This window comes from Megalopta genalis, chromosome 19 (assembly GCF_051020955.1).
Source record: "Megalopta genalis isolate 19385.01 chromosome 19, iyMegGena1_principal, whole genome shotgun sequence".
In the NCBI taxonomy this organism is placed as follows: domain Eukaryota; kingdom Metazoa; phylum Arthropoda; class Insecta; order Hymenoptera; family Halictidae; genus Megalopta; species Megalopta genalis.
In genome coordinates, this window is record NC_135031.1 from 2436687 (window position 1) to 2459124 (window position 22438).

A 22438-nucleotide genomic window follows, 5' to 3' on the forward strand; every position below is an offset into this window, starting at 1 on the left:
TTTTTTATATTTAAGAAGTGCTCAGATTCTCAAATAGAACAGTTACTTAGTTACAGTGGTATATTTGATTTTCGTTGATTCATACAGTGATTCGTACAGATTGAACTGATCACATGCGAATCGTGTTCGAACAATAGAGAATTCTCTCATTGGAGAACCAGATGATGGAGCTTTTATTGTATTCAGAATATTTAGAAGAACGTAATTTTAGAACCCAGATTCCAGATTCGTAAACTTATTATAGCACTTGCGTATTTACGCATCTATGTATATACAATTTTCTGACGAGATTTTATAAATAAAACAAAGTTTATTAATCTGCTTGAACTGCGTTTTCCCTTGAATTGACACAACTTCTCGTCGCTCCTCGTGTTCAGTATTGTCTCTTGAACATATCGGCACTAGTTGATAATAAAATTGCTGATTTAGCTATATCGATAGCAAACAAACAATTACGCACATAAGTGAGTGGTTAGAACTAGATCTCTGTGCAAAATAAAAAATTGCATTCATTGCAAGACACAGGAGCTAGTTAGAAAACTACTAAATTTTTTATTAGCTTTAGAAGATTCAATCTAATACACGAATATTCTTCAATTGATTTCGCTCTTCCACTATATCAAATTCCAATCGTTCATTTTCATTATAAACGCAAAAAATCAACACACACGGTCTAGTTGTAACCATTGCGACGCATTCTACATACAAGAACAATTAAAAAGAAGGCTAGAACTTTTGCATACAGCTAATAAGTAACGTCGGAAGTGAGCAGGGCAGCGAATTTTCTCGGATATTTTTCATCTGATTTCGAAAAATAAGGATCCCAGACTTATCTATCGTACTGTTTCCATCAGACTGTATCTATCGTACAGTTGCAAACAATTGGTTGCAGGAATGCGAAACAGACATTGGCCAGCGCAATCGCACGTCTGGGCGCGAACTTCCCTTGGCGCGAACCGCGCTAATAATTCATTCGTTTTGCGCAACACGAATTTCCTTTCAGCCCTTTCGCTTTCGTTTCTACGAGGGCTCGCGGCATAGTGATCTTACGGCGAGCATTTATCCGGCGCAGTTCCGCGAGTCGTGTTTTATGCATCAACACTCGACTCGCCGTTGCACCAGGCCGGCGATTATTTACGACTAACCGGGAACCCGCCGCTCCTCGGTCGAAAATATCTCTATCATTGTTCGGTCGATCGATCGATCCGTAATCTCCGAAATTACGCAACTGGTTCAGGGCCGGCGGGAACATTATTTTTGTTTCGGTTCTTGCGGGCGAACCGTAGCCAGGCTCGCGAGTAATCATAATTCCGGTGTTCGGAGCCCCGAAGATCGCGTGCATAAATCACCGCTGTCGGATATTTCGTAGGTGGTCGACGACTGCATTCCCTGCATTTTTCACCGTCTTCCATCGGGCGACCGCGTTTAAATCGATTCCCGCGTACGTCATGAAAATCGCTACCGGTACTCGAAAATAACTCCCGTCAAAATTCGACGGCCAACGGAGCGCACCACCAAAAATTCGCCCGGCGATCGCACGAACAACGAGCCATTGTTTTCACGGTTCTTCGAAATTCCGGGTTGAATTATTTTGGTATTCCCGTGGGAACGTTTCTCCTGTGAAATCAATTTGTCGTTGCTTAATTCGAAAATTAATTAAGGAAAACCGAAACTGGATAGTTAAAATTCGCCAGAGTAATTATTAGTTTAATTCTTTTCAATCCTAAATGTCCTATTAATATTCAGTTTGTTCAATACACAATGGGGTTTCCACTCCACAATAGGATATATTGATTGATATTGATATCACCGAATGTTATCATCAAATATACTGGACAGTTATCGCCGAATACAATGATTTCAGACAAAATAGAATAAATTTGAGGTGAAATAAAATAATGTAAGAACATGCAAATATTGTATAGATTATACATTCAATTTACTGTATTTAAATTTTATACATTGAACTTATGTGTAGATTTTTAAGAAATTATAAAGACGAGGGAGAAGAGGCGTCTACAATTTACTTTTGTTCTATTTTCTATAAGGTCGTTCGTTGTAGAATACAATAAAAATGAGTCTTAAAGCCTAATCATTGCTTCTGGTACAATTGATGTACTAATGTTTCAGTTTTGACTGGAAGTTTCTCTTTCGAAGCAAGTCATCGATTTAAACGATGTAATATAATATAGTTGAGAGACCTGGATGGTTAACAATATTATGTATATTATGCCATACACACTCAATAATTACAATAATATTCGACGAACTTTGACGAACCGTTATCGCAACGAGAGTATTAAACAAGCATTGAGGAAACACCCGCGTCGCGTCGCTCAATGAGAAAGTTTCAAATTAGTATCGCCCTCTCCTCTAACACACACACACACGCGCGCGCGCGAGTAACATTCGCGTCCGTCTCGAGCTCATTGCCGCTGTATCTTGAACAAATATTCTCCAATTTAATATAAGAATTTACTGATTGATTAATCCACAAAAGAAAAATGCAGATCTTTGGAGACAATATTGACTTTACAGAAAATTAGAAGGAATGACTGACTTTATAGAAAATCAAAAATAGCGATCAACTTTACAGAAAATCCAAAACAGCGGTTACTCTACAAAAATTACAAGTGACGTAACTAGAAGTAAACAATCCAAAAGTATCGTGAATCGAACAATTTTTAGAAGCGTAAAGTTGCTAAGAATTGTCCTGCCTTTTACCCGATACGGAAAAACTGTTCTATGAAAAAACGACGAGCGAACATAAAGGACAATGGCATAAAAAAAATGATAAAAGATCTGGTTCCGCGTCGTTGCGTCTTGCATTTTAATAAAAGAACGGTTCTGTGTAGCGTTCGCTTATCGAACAATTTCGCAGAACGTGTTGTACATTTCATGACATCTGGCGGTTTTACGGGAGTGGATCACGCAACTAGGATCACGTAAATGTCTCCGGCATTTACGGGTACATGAAAAAAAAACAGTTTAGAACCTAGTAAACTGTTTGTTCGTATGCCCATAAATACCGGAGATATTTACGTGATCCCGTTTACGCGGTCGACCCTGTACAGCGATCTCATAAAATTCTTTTGCCTAAACGGTTTCCTCATTTTCGGGCTAGCCCCTTCGTAAAACGAGATGGCAGATAATCTGGGACTTCAGAAACGTTCTTACTCGAATTTGGTTTAAGGAAGAAATTTCGATGCTTGGACGAACAGAAAGTGCTGTTTTACATTGATACTGTAGATATTGTTGCGTTGTAAATTGTACACATTGATTTTTATTATTCTTTACAAAGGAATGGTAAATACCGAACATTCGAAATAGCGATTGTTCTTTTGTAATATTTTACATACAAAAATGGTACTATGTTCTATAATGTATAAATACTATAATGTATACTATTGTTAGAAATGACTGTGTGCGTCACAGTGTTTCCACGTTGCTGTGTTTAGATATTTCCCGGTGTATGGCTGAAGTGTAGACAAGGGAACGGGAAACAGTGCCTTGATGCGCTTATGCTGGCTGACTTCCTGGGACTGACCTGCAGTCCCTACTTTATACCCCCGCCTGGGTCCCTTCGCAGCCGGGGAAGAAACGCCTCCTACCCCCGCGCGTCTATCGCTTACGACGATGGTATCGTTGTATTCCAACAACTATAATACTGTACTGTAAAGTATGCTATAATAATATACTGAAATGTATACTATAATACTATACTATAATGTATAAATTGATACTTTTAAATACCTTCTTTACATTAATTAGTATTAACGATTCTAATTTTTATAGAAAAGAAACGAATATAATAATACATAATACTATACTACATAATGTATAGATTGATACTTTTAAATATTTTCTTTACATTAATTATTGTTAACGATTCTAATTCTTATAGAGAAGAAACGAATATTATAATATATAATACTATACTATAATGTATAGATTGATACTTTTAAATACCTTCTTTACATTAATTAGTATCAACGATTCTAATTTTTATAGAAAAGAAACGAATATTATAATACATAATAATATATACTACATAATATATACTATACTATACTATACTATACTATAATATATACTACATAATAATAATAATAACTACTACATAATAATCTATACTACATAATGTATAGATTGATACTTTTAAATATTTTCTTTACATTAAAACTATTATTAACGATTCTAATTCTTATAGAAAAGAAACGAATACAATAATACATAATACTATACTACATAATGTATAGATTGATACTTTTAAATATTTTCTTTACATTAATTATTGTTAACGATTCTAATTCTTATAGAGAAAAAACGAATACTACAATACATAATACTATACTATAATGTATAGACTGATACTTCTAAATATTTTCTTTACATTAATTAGTGTATTAATGATTCTAATCTTCATAGAAGAGAAACGAAGTAATCGAAAGAAACATATATTTAACGCAAATCTGTTTGAAACTTTATTTTAAATTTTAGAATTTCGGAGAAACGAATAAGGTGAAACAACTTTGGAGAAACAAAGTCACACTGATGATGTTTACTAACCAAATGAATTGTAACTTATTTCCTACTTGTATTATTAACATTTTACTACTCTACTGGATTCTATTACAACTCAAGTCATTCGAAAATATGAGTTACACCCCTGTGACACGCATACATACGATTTTAACCCTCTCAAATAATAACACCTAACGAGAATCAAGTCTAGTCTTCGTCATTAAACAATAAAATAGTTTCGCGCGCGTTTCGAATAATTTTTCGAGTCTGCACTGCTTCCGCTTCCTTTGTTCGTCGAGACACAATCAGTTCTGTCCGAATTTTATACCACTGCTTGTTCCATTTGTTCAACAAAATGCTGGTCGTCCGCCGTCGGACGAATTCGCTTACATTTCATAAAGCCTGAAGAACACAAACAAAGCCCCTGAAAGTCAAACAAGGAGGTGCCATAACGGCGCGCGTAATGGTGCGGCTGGGAAGCGTAATTACGATTAGAATTACAGGAATAAATTTCGCGGACGCGAGCGCAGTGCCGCGACGGTCCAGCCGCATGGGTGAGCTAATTTTTCAAAACAAAAGCCTCGGCGTCTGGTTGCGCTATGAATTATTTGGAAGGGTTAAATCGCGCCCGGAGTTTCCAGCTGCGAGGATTATTCTTTTCCAGAGAATATGCATCCGAGGCGACGGGTGCACAGTGCACGCTGCACGCCGCACATAGCACACTGCACGCGGCGCCGTGGAATTTCTCGGGAAAATTGCTTGGTAATGTAGTTGCGGAAAATTAAGTGCCGTCGAAGAAAGCGTTTCATTTGAAATGTACCCACTCGGTAAACTCCGTTGAGCATGGCTTTTCGCGTACAATGCACCGCGGCCGGCGCACACAGAAATATGTGCGCGCCGCATTCTCCGCTCTGGTTGCATAATGACGTGGAACTGTATTCTCCGCGTTGCACTTTCGGTTTTTATAACGCCGCCGCTGTGTTCCAGACGTTGTTTCCTGTCGCGGCGAGTTTCCGGGGGATGGCTAAGCCGATTCAGAACTTGCTACCCCGAAAGTTTCCAAGCTGCAAAAGCAACGACCAATTCGACGGACGAATGTGCAGAGCGCGCATTGTCGCCAATTGATAAACGCGAGCGAATTCGCTCCCGCCGCGCTTTTCTTCCTCGCGATCTTTTTTAACCCCTCGGACCGGTAATTTCGCACGAGTTTGCTATTCGCTTAGGCGGTAATTAATTTATGGAAATCCAATGCTTTTCGTTGTGATTCCATTAAAGTTAAATCAAACGAATACTGCTTGCTCGATTCAGTTTAAACTTTGATGGTACGTTAAATAACATCACACGTATTCGAAATACTGCAATTTCTTCCAGAAATGTCGGAGGTCGGAATCGAAATCGGCAAAAAAACGCTGCTCGTTTTTATAGAAACTCGGGGCAGTCGGCATGAAAAAGGCAGCGGCCAACATGCCGGTGTACATTAATATGAATATATCGTAATGCTAGAATAAAAACGATGACTTAACTTTTTTATTTCTAATTTTTTTCCACGATTCGATGGAGATTGGTCACGTAACTTGTAGCTCCGTGGTTTTTCTTACCTGACTCACAGTCAACACACCATTTTGTGTTGTCTTCCGGGAATTCGCGACACGTGCCGCATCACACGGTTGACCGACTCCGTCAAACCGTAGTATCGACGTAGCAATAAATTGCATAGGTATAGGACTAGTACAGGGAAATTCACAGCAATCCGAAATTTGGCATTTCCGGGAGAAATTACTGTGTAATCCACTTCACAGTCCTGATACAACGAAATTGATTCCTTTCTTTTATCGTTTTGACGCAACGCAACGCATCTATGTTGTGGTTTTGCTTTTTTACCTGTTGCAAGTATCTTTTCTATGCCTTTCTAACGATCGTTTTGGAGGAAGATCTTTTTTCTCTTCCTGATCTGGGATCCATTTTTCTGAAGATGATGTTGCGTTTTTTTTGTAATTTATTATTTATGTTATTTATTATTTTATGCTCAAGTTCATTCTTTACAAATATAGTATTTTCTTGCAGAGCATAATCACTAATATCGTCTCCCAAAGTTTCTGTTCAAACGTCGTCGCTGTCCTTGGACGCTGCTACTGATTCAGTACTTGAATTTTATTTTTTATTTTTTTTTGAGCCTACAAAAGTTGTTTCCATGCCTTTTTCCTAATAAATACATAAATCGTGAGCTTGCATTTTTGGAAATTACAATATGTGGCGTTTTTCTTTGCAGCCACAGATCTAACTAAATCTAAATATTTCAGACATATTAAAGAGTTGAAAGCAGACTCTAATGTTGAAGATGAAAAGTATATTTCCTTAACGAGAATTTGAGAAATTAATTATTATAAAAACCATTTCCTTCAAAATCGCGGTTTTCATCACTATAGAAGATTTTATAGATTTATATTTCTTACATGCATAAGTTCCATAATTATGTTAATGGATCATTTCAAGTAACTTTTTCCTTAGCGAAAATGCAATCCGCAGCTTTGGCCACTGACCAATGAGAGGCGAGCTCGCCTAGCGCTAAGCAGCCAAGCTAATCAGCGAAACTGCGCCAGTTGAGCTCGCCTCTCATTGGTTAGTGTTTTTCGTTAATAACTAGTAAACAAAACCGCGAATTGCATTTTCGCTGAGGAAAAAGTTACTTCAAATGGCCTCAGGAATCAGTCCTTTCCGGGTGTTAACATAATTATGGAACACCCTGTATAAATAAGATAATTAGATCGACAGTTTAAGTAATTTACAGTCAGCATTCGAAAATGTTAGTTCAGACAGCATTAATAATCTAACAAATAGCACTCCACGATAATTAGAAACAGCAATTCAAAAGGTGGCAAAGCAGCGTCTGTTAATTGTAAGACCTAATTGATTTATTACATAATATTTGACCATGTGTTCAACTATCCTTTTTAACGTAAAAGATTAAAGTCGCATCAACATCTAGATCATTAACGACACGCTCTGTCAGTAGATGTTAGTTAAAAAGAATCGTAAGAGTGTTCATTTTTTTAAATGGAACAAGCTGATGTTTCGATGAACTATAATTTTGTTGCACGAGAATGTAAACGTTAATGTACGATTACTTTACAATTATCGACGTTATGAAGATGCTTTTGCGGAAACTTGTTGAATGAATTCGATCTTGTCGTTTTTACAACGCAACGCGTATCGACCGCTTTTCATGCTCGGCAACTTTAGTAATGAGGAAAAATTAATTCAGCGACGCCCACGATAATTCTCGTTGGGATATTGTAAAAACTTTATAATAATTGCATGAAAATAGTAAAAGAACATTGATTCGTTACATTATGGGGTATCTCGGCGTTTTCCATTAAACTTCGGTTACTTAGCCTTTACATAAAGATAAAGAAAATCTATGTACGGTCTGATATCTTTCTTTAATTACATTACTAATTGATGTCCTTGTCAATGATTACCTTGCATTCTAATTAATAGTAATTAATAAAGTGCAGATATTCATTAGTATTTTAAATAATTTCTATACAAGGAAACAAAATTTCTAGCAAAAACAGGATTATATACGTTGATCTTTTACGAAAAACCCAGTCTGTGTTATAATTTTGTCGCACCCGTATTTTTTATAAAAAACGAATACTGGTAAATCTTTTACATGTTACTATAGTTGCATAGAAAAACTTTCTACGTGTCCATGGTTTCAAGAAACGCTAAAAATTCAGAGGTGTCTTACAATTTCGTCGCCATGTGTACGTCTTCACTTACTCTCATCTCCAAATGTTTATAACAAAAAGTATCGAAATTTGCTTTGATTCAGAAAAAATGAATGAACGAATGAATGAATTGAGAAAATAATGTATGAAATCTTCGCCTCGTTGTTGTAGTGCAGACGATCGATATCAGTAAAACTCGATTTTCCTTCGATATTCGTTTTTCCCACGAACAAAATGCGAAATAACTAAAGCTAATAAAACCGGAGAACGAATTCTCGAAGCATCTAATTCGCATTTTTTTAGGTCCGGTTGCGCAATAAAACCCGACATTTGATCGAAAACACAGTTCCCGCTTCTTTCACCAAGATTAAACGGTCGAGTTTCGATACTGAGCTCCGTTCGCGAATCTACTTTATTTTCACGAATGCAACGCCGCGTTCACGTATCCGGCACGGAACAATGTGTGTGGAGGGCCTCTCCGAGGAGAGCAACAAGCTAGATTGCTTTTTAAATAAAGGACAGTAGCACCGTTTTCATTAACGTCGCGGATGGAATGGAACTGGAGCATAAGAAATTGTTCACCTTCGACGATGCCGTGCAGCGTTCTCGATACGTTCGCCCTGAACGGATTCGCGTTCCTCGAACGAGGCCGCGTAATTAAATTAGGAAGGCGCGGCGACGACTTGCGAGCATGTGGCCGGAGGAATACCGTCGGCGTTTTTTAGTTTTAGAAATCCGCCCGGCGAAACGAAGACGAGCCCCAGAGTTAGTTTCTTGGCGCACCAGAAATTACTCCGAGCGGATGTCTCTAGCTTTATTACATGCAGAAATTTATGTCCTGGCAGGCTTAAAATCCTGTCTTACCAGGCAGAATTTCCCTTGCATTTATTCCTTGGATTATTATACGAGCTTGTTATACCCCTTCATTTCGAGCATGCGTCGCGAAACGATGGTGTAGCATATATTATTGCATTCTCGGCGAACCTAAAATGGAAATTTCAAAAGTACAGTGTACGAAGAACATTCTGTCCCGATATGTGCATTATTCGACTGCTTTCCAAACGAGGACACTTCGATTTAATATTTAATATATTTTCCAGTTTGGCAAACACATTAATCACGTAACCGTACGATAAAATTTACATTAATTGTTCAAAATGTGCTCCACCTGCTACAATTAATTTTCGAAGCCTTTTTCGGAAATTATTAACGATTGTCGTACACTCGGTTACTGTGATTTCATTTCGCGTATTTTGTAAATCTCGTTTTAACTCATTCGTCGACTTGAACGATCAATGAGAGATCCTCTACATTCAATAACAATAATTTGAATTCTTTCTTCGTTCACCTTCCTCTCTGTCTTCTTTTCTCCGTATCCGGTGGCCATAACGATGTCGCCGGGAAAAGGAGCGGAACGGAGCGTTTTTCATAAAGGAACAGAGTTTTCTCCGCACCCTATAAGCGAACCCCGCTGAAATTTTGATCAGCTAATTTATAGAAGATTAAATTTCAAATTTCTTGGGGAAGTCCCAGCGTGTTCCAAGAAGAGACAGATTGTGATTAAAATGTCCTCCTACTTTCTGCAATTAATAGTAAGTCCCGATTAATCTTCGAGAATTTCTGTTAACTATCATTTCTTAATTATGATAGCGACGTGTCTTCCGATGTGAAACATTGTTGTATTCTTTCGTGAAAGACCAGGTACCCCTCATCACTCTTTCACATCATCTTTAGTTCTTTTCATATTACCCTCTTATACTTTCCCAGGTTCTCCTCGCACAAGGGACGCGACACGAATAGTTAAAGCGGGCGACTTCCTCTGGAACCTTTTTAATAGCTCGAGAAAATCGTGAATACATTTTTGTACATGACGGATACTTGCGCGAAGCCCTCGATTTTAATGCTGTCCCTGATTCTCTAGCGAATTAATTAACGAAACTGACATTGTTTATTCCGGCCGTAATTTGAATTCAATTTCTCCAACAAACTCAATGTATATTTTCTGGAAAATTAATCACGAAACTCGTCGAATTATCCGATAAAGTATTTGAATGGCGTGGACAGTATTTCATTTAATTCGTCGTAAGCAAGTTCTCATTGGAACTTTTAAATTCGTCGAGTGTATCGTGCACTTCTTGTACGTTTTAGTTCGGCTTTAATCTTATTTAATCGGCTTTAATCTTGTTCTTGCCACTCATCGTGGCAAACAACAAGATGCAGTAATTAAGTAATATTAATATAGTTAATTATAAGTTAATTATAACTTAATATAGTTAATTATATAGTTAATTATAAGTAATGTACAGTAATTTCCCCCAGAAATGTTCGGAGATCGGAATCGAGAGCCGGCAGATCTAAGAATACTACGTCGCGATTCTTCGAGCCTCGCAGCTCGATTTTATAGAAACTCGAGGGAGTCGGCAATAAAAGGTTATTTATTTGTTTTTGTACACTCTGGTGTACATTAATATGAATACATAGTAATGCTAGAATAAAAACGATGACTTAATCTCTTTCTTTCTAATTTCTTTTTCATTCTTTTTATAAATTTCTAATTTAATTCAAAGGCAATTCGGAGGACACATTCCACGACTCAAAGGCAATTCGAAGGCAACATACCACACGATTGGTCACGTGCCTTGTAGCTCCGCGGTTTTACTTACCTGACTCACACCCAAACAGACCATTTTGCGTTGTCTTCCGGGAATTCGAGTCAAAGGAGCTGCGTCGCGTTCCGTATCACACGCTTGACTGACTCCGTCGACCCTTAGCATCGACGTAGCAATAAATTACGTAGGTGTAGAACTAGCACAGGAAAATTCACAGTAATCCGATATTTGGCATTTCCGGATAAATAATGTATTATACTAGATAGATATTAGCGATTTGAAATTACGAAACCCATTTTCTTTAAAACGAATTAATAAATTCATCGTTTTCATCTGATATTACGAATGCAGTACGAAAACTTACTGAATTATCTATTCAAATATCTAAATAACTTGGTCAGTAGTCTTCTTTTTATTAACTATTTCTTAACAATATTTACTATTATGTAATTATCACAATTTAATCAACATCGATCATGCTTTATTAACAGCTTCAAATTGTGATGCACAGTTGTTACGTTTTAGTTTGATTTAGATAGCAAAGATAGATAGCAAATCGATCATATTATCAAAAATAATAATAATAGTTACAGTGGAACCTTGATTAACCGAACCTGATAATAATTTCTGAATTTCCTATTTATATTTCCTATTAAATAGCTCCATTGTAAAAATCGCTAAGGATTTCATCTAGCACTGTATCTAAATAAATATTCTATTATTCGAAGTTTCATAATCTCATGGACAATATCGTTAACCGAAGAGAGAGAGAGAGAGAGAGTTCTACTGTATTTTAAAAAAATAATAGTTATTTCTTTAATCCTTGATATATGAATTGTGTCTATACGACTGAAAATATAGTTACAAATTCTTATTTCCTCTCTGTTTTCTCTCTTATTATCCTCCAATGCATATAGTAAATATTAATAATCTTTGTAAAATGAAAAGTTATTTGTAATCTACACTCAGACTTGATACCATATGTACCGCGCATGTTCGAGATTTTTAAACTGAAGATTTTACGCATTCATATATGTGAAATATAGAATAATGCATACGTTAGAGGAATTTTAAAGTACTGTTATATTATTTCCAACCTATACTAAATATTAAAATGGAAAATCAATTTTTATGTAACCCCTCCTCATTGGAATTCAGGTGGCACATTTTTAATTTGCATAAAAGGAAACTGCAGTTTACTTGTTATGTTTCGCCGTCGTTGACGCACGGTAAGGAAGGTAATAATCGTTCAAACGGACATATTTATACCCCGGCGTTCGTTTGCTGTTTGTTACAACGTCGCAAGTCCAGTGCAGATTCTGTAACGGCTAGTGAAGTATGTCGCCGTGTTTTCGTCTACAAGGAGTCGTTTCTTTTTATTCTGAGCAAGTACAAAATTATTCGCATTATTCGTATTAACGCAAATATTATGCGTAAACCTGAAACATGATTAGAATTATAAATCGCAACAATTACAATATCTGAATTCATTAGAACTTTTTTCATTTATAACATCACTTATTCGCAGACACTCTCTATATAAATTTCGAAAAATGGATTTAAATAAATGAACAAAACCGAAAATCGAACGAATATTTCTTTCAAGAGTATTAGAGTACATTCGAGAAACATGTTGAGCTAGTCTACGAAGTCTCTGTACGATGCATACGGAACAGTTTCGCTCGCTTTAATCATTGAAGATTCATTTTTTATCATCCACAAGGAAATCTCGAGGGTATTTAACTATTTATATATCTGGCGATATACGCTATTCTCCTCTGTTTTTCTTTATTTCGCGAAGCTACTCGATAGTTTACATAATCTTCATAACATGGCTGCGTCGACTCGAACGCAGATAGATTCCCCTGTCGATGCGACGGGAACAACAGCAGATCTCCGCAGACGAAGCGCTTTATCCACGCGTTTCTATACCGTTTAACTTGTACACCGAACGATTCGCTCTCTTATCGTTTCTGAATTGCTGTATTTTCCACCGCGCCCTCGGCCGACGTTGCACGCCGAGAAATTTGCATCCGGTAATTCGCTGCGAATGTGCATAACTGTAGTCTGTAACGTTCGCATGTATCTTTAAAACTTGTCCGTCAATTATTCGGCGCTGTTCTATGAATATGAATGGAGATTCGCGGCGCGGACAACCATGAGTTTTGAACGCGACGCCGGTGATCGATGTATAATACAACGAGGAACTCGCCGGAGAACGCAAGGAACAGTTCTGAACGCGTACAGTTCTCCCTGGTAGTTTCCGTGAAAGCGTTCCCTCGAAATTTATATCTATTCCACGGAATAAACACTTTAGGAACGGTATCGGAAGAGCCATAACGCGGCATCCCTTAACTCGAAAAGTGCAAGCTTTTTGAAAAATGACATCCACGAAGCGAAATCCTGTTTGTCCACTGTTTGCTGAGGAAATACAGTAAATTCTTCGCAATTTTCCTTCAGCTTGTAAACAAAAATAGATATTTTGAGAAGAGAAGATGCGATTATTCGAGCCTGGCGACTCGTTTTCGTAGTTGCCGATTTTCAACATTTATAAAAACGAGCCACAAAGCTCAAATCATCGTATCTCCATTTCCCGAATTGTCCATTTTCGTTTACAAGGTGAAAGCAAATTAGGGATAATTTACTGTATTCGTAAAAATTGACCGAGGGTAGAAAAACTGAATATATTGTCGAGTTACTTTTATCGCTTTTTTTACGTGGTACCGGCAAGGATACATTGTTTAATTTGTGGTATTTGTGACAAATTTGATCTACCATGATGTTTATACGATTTGTAATGTGTATACTCCTGATTTTATATAATTATGCCAGATACGAATAGGTGTTTAAAATAATGACAAAAATAATGGAAACTAAGAATGTTGATGTATTAATTTGAACTTATTAAAATTATTAAAATCGAAGAAAATATCGTGGTTGGCTCCTATCGTTGGCAATTAGTACAGATAATTTTTATTTTGTATAAAAATTCGCGGTATAATAATATGATTATCATATAATCTGAATAGCATTTACATAATATGTATATATCATAGAGTCATAAAAGTAATATAAAATATAAATGTTTCTTCAATTATACATTTTCATGTTAATCTGCACTGAAAGAGTTCAAGCAAACACGTTTTAGCACAACAATATACGTGCATATGCATGGCTTTTTGTCAAGGTTTTCATACTAAATTAATTTATTTTGAAACTCTTTAATACTTTTGCAAAACATTGTACATTTTTCTGTAAAACGTATAAAAATACTAATTATTGTGGTCACGATAGTAATCGTTGTAAAAATTTATGGACCACAAGCGTGCGTGGAAATTTTCATTGAAAGTTTTAAAATGAAAAATCAAGTAACTTTTTTAAACGATGATACAACAACTTCACTTGCATGTATAAATTTAAGATAAAAATCAGTTATTACCTAACGGTGTGGAAAATCGTCGAAAAAAACTCAGAATTTCTTTTGACATATGTAGAAAATAATGATCGCGCGCGCGCGCGCGAATCCCGAAGGGAACACTTTTACAACTCATCGCTCCATATTTGAAGCAACTTTGATGAAAATGCAACCGTCCATTTTACGAAACTTCGCGCCAAGAGGATCGCGACTGAAGTTCTGCAATAAATCATCCAAACGTTCTTCGTTGACACCTATTACGTGTAATAAATATTTTTGGGTCGTATAGGAAAGTTTTAATATTGGAAAATTGTTGTCGAAGTTTGAATTAATTCTTTGATATCTGCAATCGATAAATAAACTATATAAATATAAACATTAATTCGCGGAAAAATCGATAGAGCATTAGTTACTATTGAATATACCTCACAACCTAATTAATAGAAAAACAGGCCATTTGTTCAATATACATTGAACATTTTTCTTAAGAAATCGATTTAAAAGAGAACGCGACTTTAATTATTTGCTGTATAATTTTTATCTACGAAGAACTACTAGCCCGAAGATTTTCATACAAATTAACCATAATTAACTTCATCCATATTTGAAATTAATTAATCTAAATTTGTATTGAAAACCTATTATAATTTTAAATTTCTATTTAAATTTCTATTAAAAATCCCCATTCTAATCTAAAATTTCTGATTTAAACTATTCAAAATTCGTTGTAATGTAAATTTATAATGAAAGATTAGAAATCGCAAACAATGAAGAAAGGTAAATGACACTTCAATTTTTCAATCTATCCCGGTGGATTTCGTCTCCTTTGAGGTCCCAGCAATTCGCTTCGCCGACGGACTCGACCGACGTGAAAGGAGCATTTGGCAGAAGCGACAGCTCTCGCGGCAATCCTGCGCTCCTCGCGATTCGCCGCTCGGGAATCATTCCAGATGATTTGTCTTTCAGGAAGCTTCATGATGCTCGGAAATGCGGAAATTGGTGAGCAGAAGTCATCGTCAATGGACCGGGGATAAGCACCATGGCAAATCAAACAGGCAATTACTATGGGGACATTTATCAGTGGAATCGCACGGTGTCGACGGACGACCAGGACACGCGGATGGAATATTATCTACCGAATTGGACAGACCTTGTTCTGGCTGGGCTATTCACCATGCTGATCATCGTCACTATAGTAAGCAACTGTTCGAATGACTTTATCACGTTAATTTTAAGTAAAACAAATTTTTGGTTGCATTTTTCATTCCCATCCGGAGCTGCCGAGTTTAGGCGATTTCGCGTCATAAAAATTGTCAGGATTTCGCAGATAAAAGATTTTCAAATTTTATAGATTTGTTAAATCGTGTTTAAAGACGAGGCTATCTAATTTTTATAGTATTATGTTGATTCTGATTGAAGTTATTTCATGGTTTTTTTAGTAGCGTGTTACTTTTTCCTGTTACGTTCTTCCAGAGGATGATCAAAGACTAGCTTAACCTTTTGGTTAAGCCAGTTGCTGGAAGTTCATTTCGACCTAGAGATAAAAAAGTTTCATCTTAATATTAATTGTTCAGGTGACAGTTAAAATTATTAGCTATCTGGAGTAAATCCAATAATTACCATTGAGCTCTGTTATTTCTGCGTTGATAAAAATAGATGAATAGAAAAGAGAATTGTGAAGAGATTAAAAGGATCTTATTGAAAGAAGAAAAACGTTTTCAACTAACTTCCACTTTTTACAATCGATTCGAACGACTTTTCATTTTGCATAGAGATCCGCAATTTATTGATCTCGAAGAAGTGGGTTCAAAAATATGTAGCAGAGTTTGAATGGATCTAGCTATGACTGAGGGTTTAAATTTATAAAAAAAATACAAGAATGATTATCCTTTAAACCAAAGAAAACAAAAATTTGTTGGTACATTCAGAATTGTACGAAATAGAAATTAATTAAATGGTAAAAATGGAAAAAGGAGAACTATTAAAGAAGAACTGTTCTTTTTATTTAAAAAATTTGAAGAATGTCGATCATTGCTGAGATATGCATGAGGTAGCAATTTTGGAAACACGAAATTTTCAGAGTCCTGTAAATAATGAAGATACAACGGAAACGAAATCGACTGGCCAAATGGGAAGCTTATATTTATTGGAGTTATTATTTCAATGGCTTTTTAAAAAATTTCGTCTGATGAATTTTCCTCCGTCTTCAAACTGCACGGACTCGATATTATATCTAACGGTGTTTTTATCCGCAAGTAAAACGGGATTGCTGAAGGCATATTATGAAACACCGGGAAATATTCTTGAAGGAATTTCATTTAACTGAAACCCGTTTTCCTGGGTCTTCTTCCTTGCGCCAGAGAATTAAATTGGAATACAGATGTTTGGCTCGGTGTGCCTGAAAAATTTTGCGAATGTAACGATGCCGTCGGAATATTCGAAGTCACGTTTTTCATACGACCGCGAATCAAGAATTCTCATATTTCCAAGAATCTCAAAGGATAAGTGTTTCAATTATTGTACTCCCCTTCTGGTTGCTACGCCCTTACGATAATTTTACTTATATTTAAGAACATCATTATTAAATTATAGATATTGAATTTTTTAAATAAAATTTGATCTGTAATTTTCATAATCGAGACAAAGCTTGAACTTCGTAAGACCTATAAAATAAATATAATTTAATAATAATTTTTTTAATTTCTGATAACGTTTTCATGTGTTTTTCCCTTGATCTTGTTAAAACACTTTAAGAAACACGCTGCAAATAAAAATTAAAAAAATACAAAAACAATGTTTTCCAAAATAAAAAAATAAACTATTATATTCATAAAAGTCGACCAAATTACACACAAACAATGATATAATCGTCTTCTTAGATATATTTCTCTATTGAAAGTAATTCAGTAACTGAAACAAATTTACGTCTTGTTTCTATTACTGTGCACTCTAACTGGATAAAGTTTGTATGCCTTTCTCGATTTGTGCGATGATTACTGAGCCTTTTTTGGTAAAAAAAACCTGTGGTCTGTGAATAATATCGTAAGCAATAAAATATACACATATAATAAATTGTGCTAAATATTTTAATACGAAATATTTCATGTTTTTAAATTTTTGTTACAGGATTGTTTACCTATAACTAATCACAGTAGTTGAAGCACAGTAATTAGATTGGCGTACAGAAATAGACACTCAGTAACCTGGTCAGTGTACAAAAATTGACACACAGTAACGAGATCAGTGTACAGAAAATGACAAACAGTAACTAGAAAAAGCTCAGTGACTCCCATATATTAATTAACTTCTCATATTGTTAAGAGCACAGTAACTCGCTGAAAAATTATTTTATGTTCTTTGTATGATTTAAATGTCTTAAAAAGTGCGATATAGATGGAAAGGTCTACTTAATTTGCTGATAACGCCCAAACGGCAATTTAATGGGTACAGTAATTGAACGCACACGCCCTATTTGAAATGAATCCTTGAATTTGTAATTTCTCGTCCCCTGCGAATATTTTTAATTCCGCCGCATGAATTTCTGCTATTCGTATATCATGCGAATTTTTCAGCGATCTTCTCATCCCAGTCATTTCGTCGCTGTTAGTTTCCTCCCACGGTCCTGCGATTGACAGTTCCTTATTCCACGTTTCTTTAAATGCAACGTCTTCGGCAAACGCTGCGCGATCCTTGCGAATCATTTATTTGTTTCACCGCGTGTTGCAGCACAATTTGCGAGAACAAAGCTGGCAGACTTACAATATATCGATTAACGAATTGTGTCGCAGTTAATGCTCCAACGGATTCGCTTCCGACACTGTAAAACTCTCTCGATGAGAAGAATTTTATCGCGAAGCAACAGTTAAGTTGCCAAGGAGATGAAAACAGGACAGAAGTCGATAGAAGAACAATTATCCGTGAGAAGAATTGCACAAGCTAATAAAAACGCGAAAATGGTCCTTTCAGCTTAATACGATCGGAAAACGATTACTTTATCATCCTTTCTTCTTGTGCTAAATCCGCTCCGGTGTACTTACAGGGTGCTCTGCGTGAAAAAGTAATTGAAAATATGAAATAAAATTTTTTTAAATAAGACGTTGTTAGATAGATTTGTAAAGCAGATGTATAATTTTTTCATTTACAATAAAGGCTAAATAGACTGTGGATCTATATGCAAAATAAAAATTCTCTACCTCGATTGCAATAGACAGAAGTTGAATAGATTTTCATTCTTAACTATTTCAATAAAAATGCATAAAATTCACAACATGTGTGGATTAATCTCGTCGCATATAAAAAATGATGATGTGATAAAAATATGAAAATATATAATAATAAACAGTGGAAATATTTCTAACAGCCTCTGGTCATCTTCATCTTGCCATATTAATGAAAATTAGCCTCATCGATTTTCGCTTCAATTGTTTCACTTATTAAACTAAAGATGTAAAAATTGTGCACTCCATCAAAATGGAGTGCACAACCATTTTATAACGGATTTCAAGCAAGAAGAACGTCAAAATGTTTCTGACAAAAAACCATTTGACATCTTCAAAAATCTACGTCAACGAATTAAATAAACTTGCGTCTTGGTAGCAATAACGTATCGATACAAATGATTCTTATTTATCCATATAAAATGCACATCGAGCTGCAACGTAAGCATTATTTTAAACTTGATGCTCCAAAACCGCGATCATTTGTGTACCAAGCGAAATTCGCAAGAAGTATAATCGGCAGATCGAAAACAAAACCGTGTCAGTCATTTTTGAAATTCAATTTCCTCTGACAGAATTCGCGCAGCATAATAAACAGATTTAATAAGGAAACATGGAACAACGAACGATTACAATTCATAACGAAAACGACGCCGGAACGAATAACAATGTACAATCAACGATACATCGGTTATTTACATAATTAGTTTACGTAATTTTTATTATTAATTACGATTTTCATTTTTTAATTATGATTTTCAAGGTACACTAATTGCATAATTTTCGACGTGCTTCTGCACGTAAGCAAATGCATGAGCCGAAGTAGAACAGAGGCGACCTGTATTTTTTACAGCGTAAAAGTTGCGCGGGAAAATGTATAGAGATTAATCTCGACCAATCACGGTGACGTTTAATGTCAGGTGACTGTCACGTGTATTTTCTGTTGTGTCACAGGTAGGCAACACCCTGGTAATTGCCGCCGTGATAACAACTAGACGCCTAAGGTCCGTTACTAATTGTTTCGTATCCAGTCTGGCCGCTGCGGATTTATTGGTTGGCTTGGCTGTCATGCCACCGGCGGTATTACTACAGGTATAGTATAAGCGGTATAGTCGAAAGTGATAGGCGAACGTTGAAACGTATGCACGCGGGAGGAACTGGGGAACCGAAGTCTCTGACATGAGGAACTTGGAAACTCGAGTCACCTTCGCGAATAAGTAAGTAGCTGCAGCTACTTACTAAATTAACGCGCCGCTGCAGCACGCGATGCACCTCATACAAAGAATCATGTCCTTTATGATTGCAACGCTAGAACCGTGTAACGTTACGCGTGACTGGTACGCATTGTGTCTCGCTTAAAGCTGAACGCACAAGTACATACCTTGGGAAATACGAATGCCGCGGCAAAATGTACATCCGTATGTCCACAAGTATGGGAACACTTCCTCAATTAAGATAGTTATCTAACGAAAAATGTGAAATTATTAATGAATATTATTATGATTTTTGTATTTACTGCAATAACGTAGCAATAACGTATTTAATATTTCACCGGTGATAACAAAAACAGCAATTAAATTTTGTATAAAAAGCTATATTGATTCAGTGTTTAATAAATACTTAAATGAATAAGAATAATAATTAATACTATTTTAATTATTTATACATCTTCTTAATTTTGACATAAAATTACTGTGAGCAATTAATGAACATATTAACAACATTTAACATCATTAGTGACATTGTACATGTCACAACATTAGTCGTGAGCATATTATTAATTTTGACTTGTATTGTACATCACTTATTCATTAAATATGGTAAGTGTCCACCCACTTACGGAAGGGCGTGTATTTATAACTTGTGCAAACGTTGCACGTAAGTTATTAAATGTATAGAAAGTTGCAATGAATTTTCCATAGAATACACAATAATATTTCTTTTTCATTTATTTATTTATTTTTAAATAAAAACCTGCATTTTCTGTTACGTGCATTTTCTGGTAGCTGGCCACCGAGAGATGTTCAAAATATATTTGTATTTTTCGCATAATCCGTTGTCGAGATATAATCTTTCCAACATTCCGCCGTCATTAGCGTTACAGATGCATGCGGCATGCAGCGGAGAAACGAGCGACTATAAAAGCTTAATTACTCATTTAGATGTTTTATTTTCGGAACTGTGAAAATATCACGTTGAATTATAAAAACGGACACTTTTCAGGTTTTAATTATTGTAGAAAAATAAAAGTGAAAACTAATGCTGATATTGTGCATCGTATTGTAACGTAGTTGTCATGCAGAGGATTCTTGTGATTGCTGGCGTGGTATTTCGTCCGATCAATACCGAAAATTTTGCTTTGACTTACACTCAGAATTCGAAGAGGAACGGGTCGAGCCTCGATGGAAATATTGTGTCATGGAAATGTATAACGTGAGCTCAAAATTGGTGGAGTGTTTGCGCAGAGGCAGAGGTCACTTTCAAGACGTCGTGTTACGAAATAGAATGTTGTTTCTACACTTTAAGATGGTACGTTTAGAATTTCGTAAATAAAAGCATTTTAATAAGAGTTAGTCAGCCTTTTGCGAGTGCTTATTTCTCTGCTGCATGCTACATCTATGTATATCGGTGAACGTGAAATGTGACCACAAGCGCTTATTATTAACTAACTGTTTGCTACTGCTAACAAATAAAGTAAATAAAAACTCAATCCGTCACCTAAACTTTCCTCTAAATTACTCTGTTACCTTCTTTTATTGTTCATATTTTAGTCATTCGATTTGGAATTTCAAACATTCATTTTAGACAGGATCTTTTCCATTCCATGCTCAATTTTTCATAATTATCTCCAATTCTAGAACACAAGTAATGAAATAAAAATACTTAAATCGTACTTAATAATCTGATCGTATGTGATAAATGTTGATGTCAAAACTCGTGTCAACAGTTTAGTGACAACTTAATTTTCATTCTCGATCGTTTGTTAATCATGAAAGATTTTGATTACATATTAATACTATGTACATTAAAAACTTTTTTTTACGTATTCATATCTTACACAAAGTATGCTAAAAATGTCTCGCAATCCAGAAATGGAAGGTTCCTGAGGTCATTTGAAGTAACTTTTTCCTTAGCGAAAATGCAATCTACGGCTTTGTTTACAAATTATTAACGAAAAAGAGTGACCAATAAGAGGCGAGCTCGGCTGGCACGAGGCGGCTCGACCAACGAGCGTACGGAGCCCAATTCTGCTCATTGGCTCGCCCGCCTCGGGCCAGCTGATCTCGCCTCTTATTGGTCAGTGTTTCTCGTTAATAACTCGCGAACAAAGCCGCAGATTGCATTTTCGCTAAGGAAAAAGTTACTTCAAATGAGCTCAAAAACCCCGATTTCTGGATTGCAAGACATTTTTGGGATATCTTGTATATTGTTCGCAAGACATTTCAGATAGTACCTCACCGATTCTAAACGTACCATTATGTTTTCCTGTAAAATAATAAATAATATAAAATCCTACAAATGTAATAATTTTCTGAACTGTGCAGAAGCGTTCGGAAAAAATTGATATAGATAGAGACGCTTATTGCGTGTTGCCTTTTGAACGAAAGTAGTACGAGTCGACGATAGCGTGAGAATTCCTAGCTCCTTCCACGCTTGCTGAAAAATGCCCGCGCCCTGCGGAGGTACTACAAAAAGCTTTCCTATGCAAACGAGCGTTCCCAGATTTCGGAGTACGCTACTGCATTCTGAAAAACATCAAGGCAATATGTCACGCCATAAAAGCGGAATGTCTGCGGTCATGAGCCGCAGCTGGACAGCGATCGAAGGCCTGACAGCACGCCTCGCTCTGTCTCTTAAAACTGAAAATATTCCGTCGCGCAATTGCTCACGAAATACGAATATTCACGTTTCCATTTGCATATGGAAAATAAAATCCACATG

At 36.0% G+C, this 22438-nt stretch overlaps 1 protein-coding gene across 3 annotated transcripts in view; it reads left to right on the forward strand.

The window, feature by feature from the left end:
- The window catches only part of LOC143260743 (putative G-protein coupled receptor No18), a 147262-nt gene that overhangs the window by 101803 nt on the left and 23021 nt on the right, over positions 1-22438 (forward strand). For 2 of the 3 annotated variants that reach the window (XM_076527296.1, XM_076527297.1), the window contains exons 2-3: positions 15246-15474; positions 19451-19588. In XM_076527296.1, the coding sequence (XP_076383411.1) occupies positions 15319-15474; positions 19451-19588 (294 nt within the window). In that variant the 5' untranslated portion in view covers positions 15246-15318. Of the gene's footprint in view, positions 1-12164; positions 12254-15245; positions 15475-19450; positions 19589-22438 lie in introns of those variants that run through there. The other variant, XM_076527298.1, reaches the window with a different exon arrangement.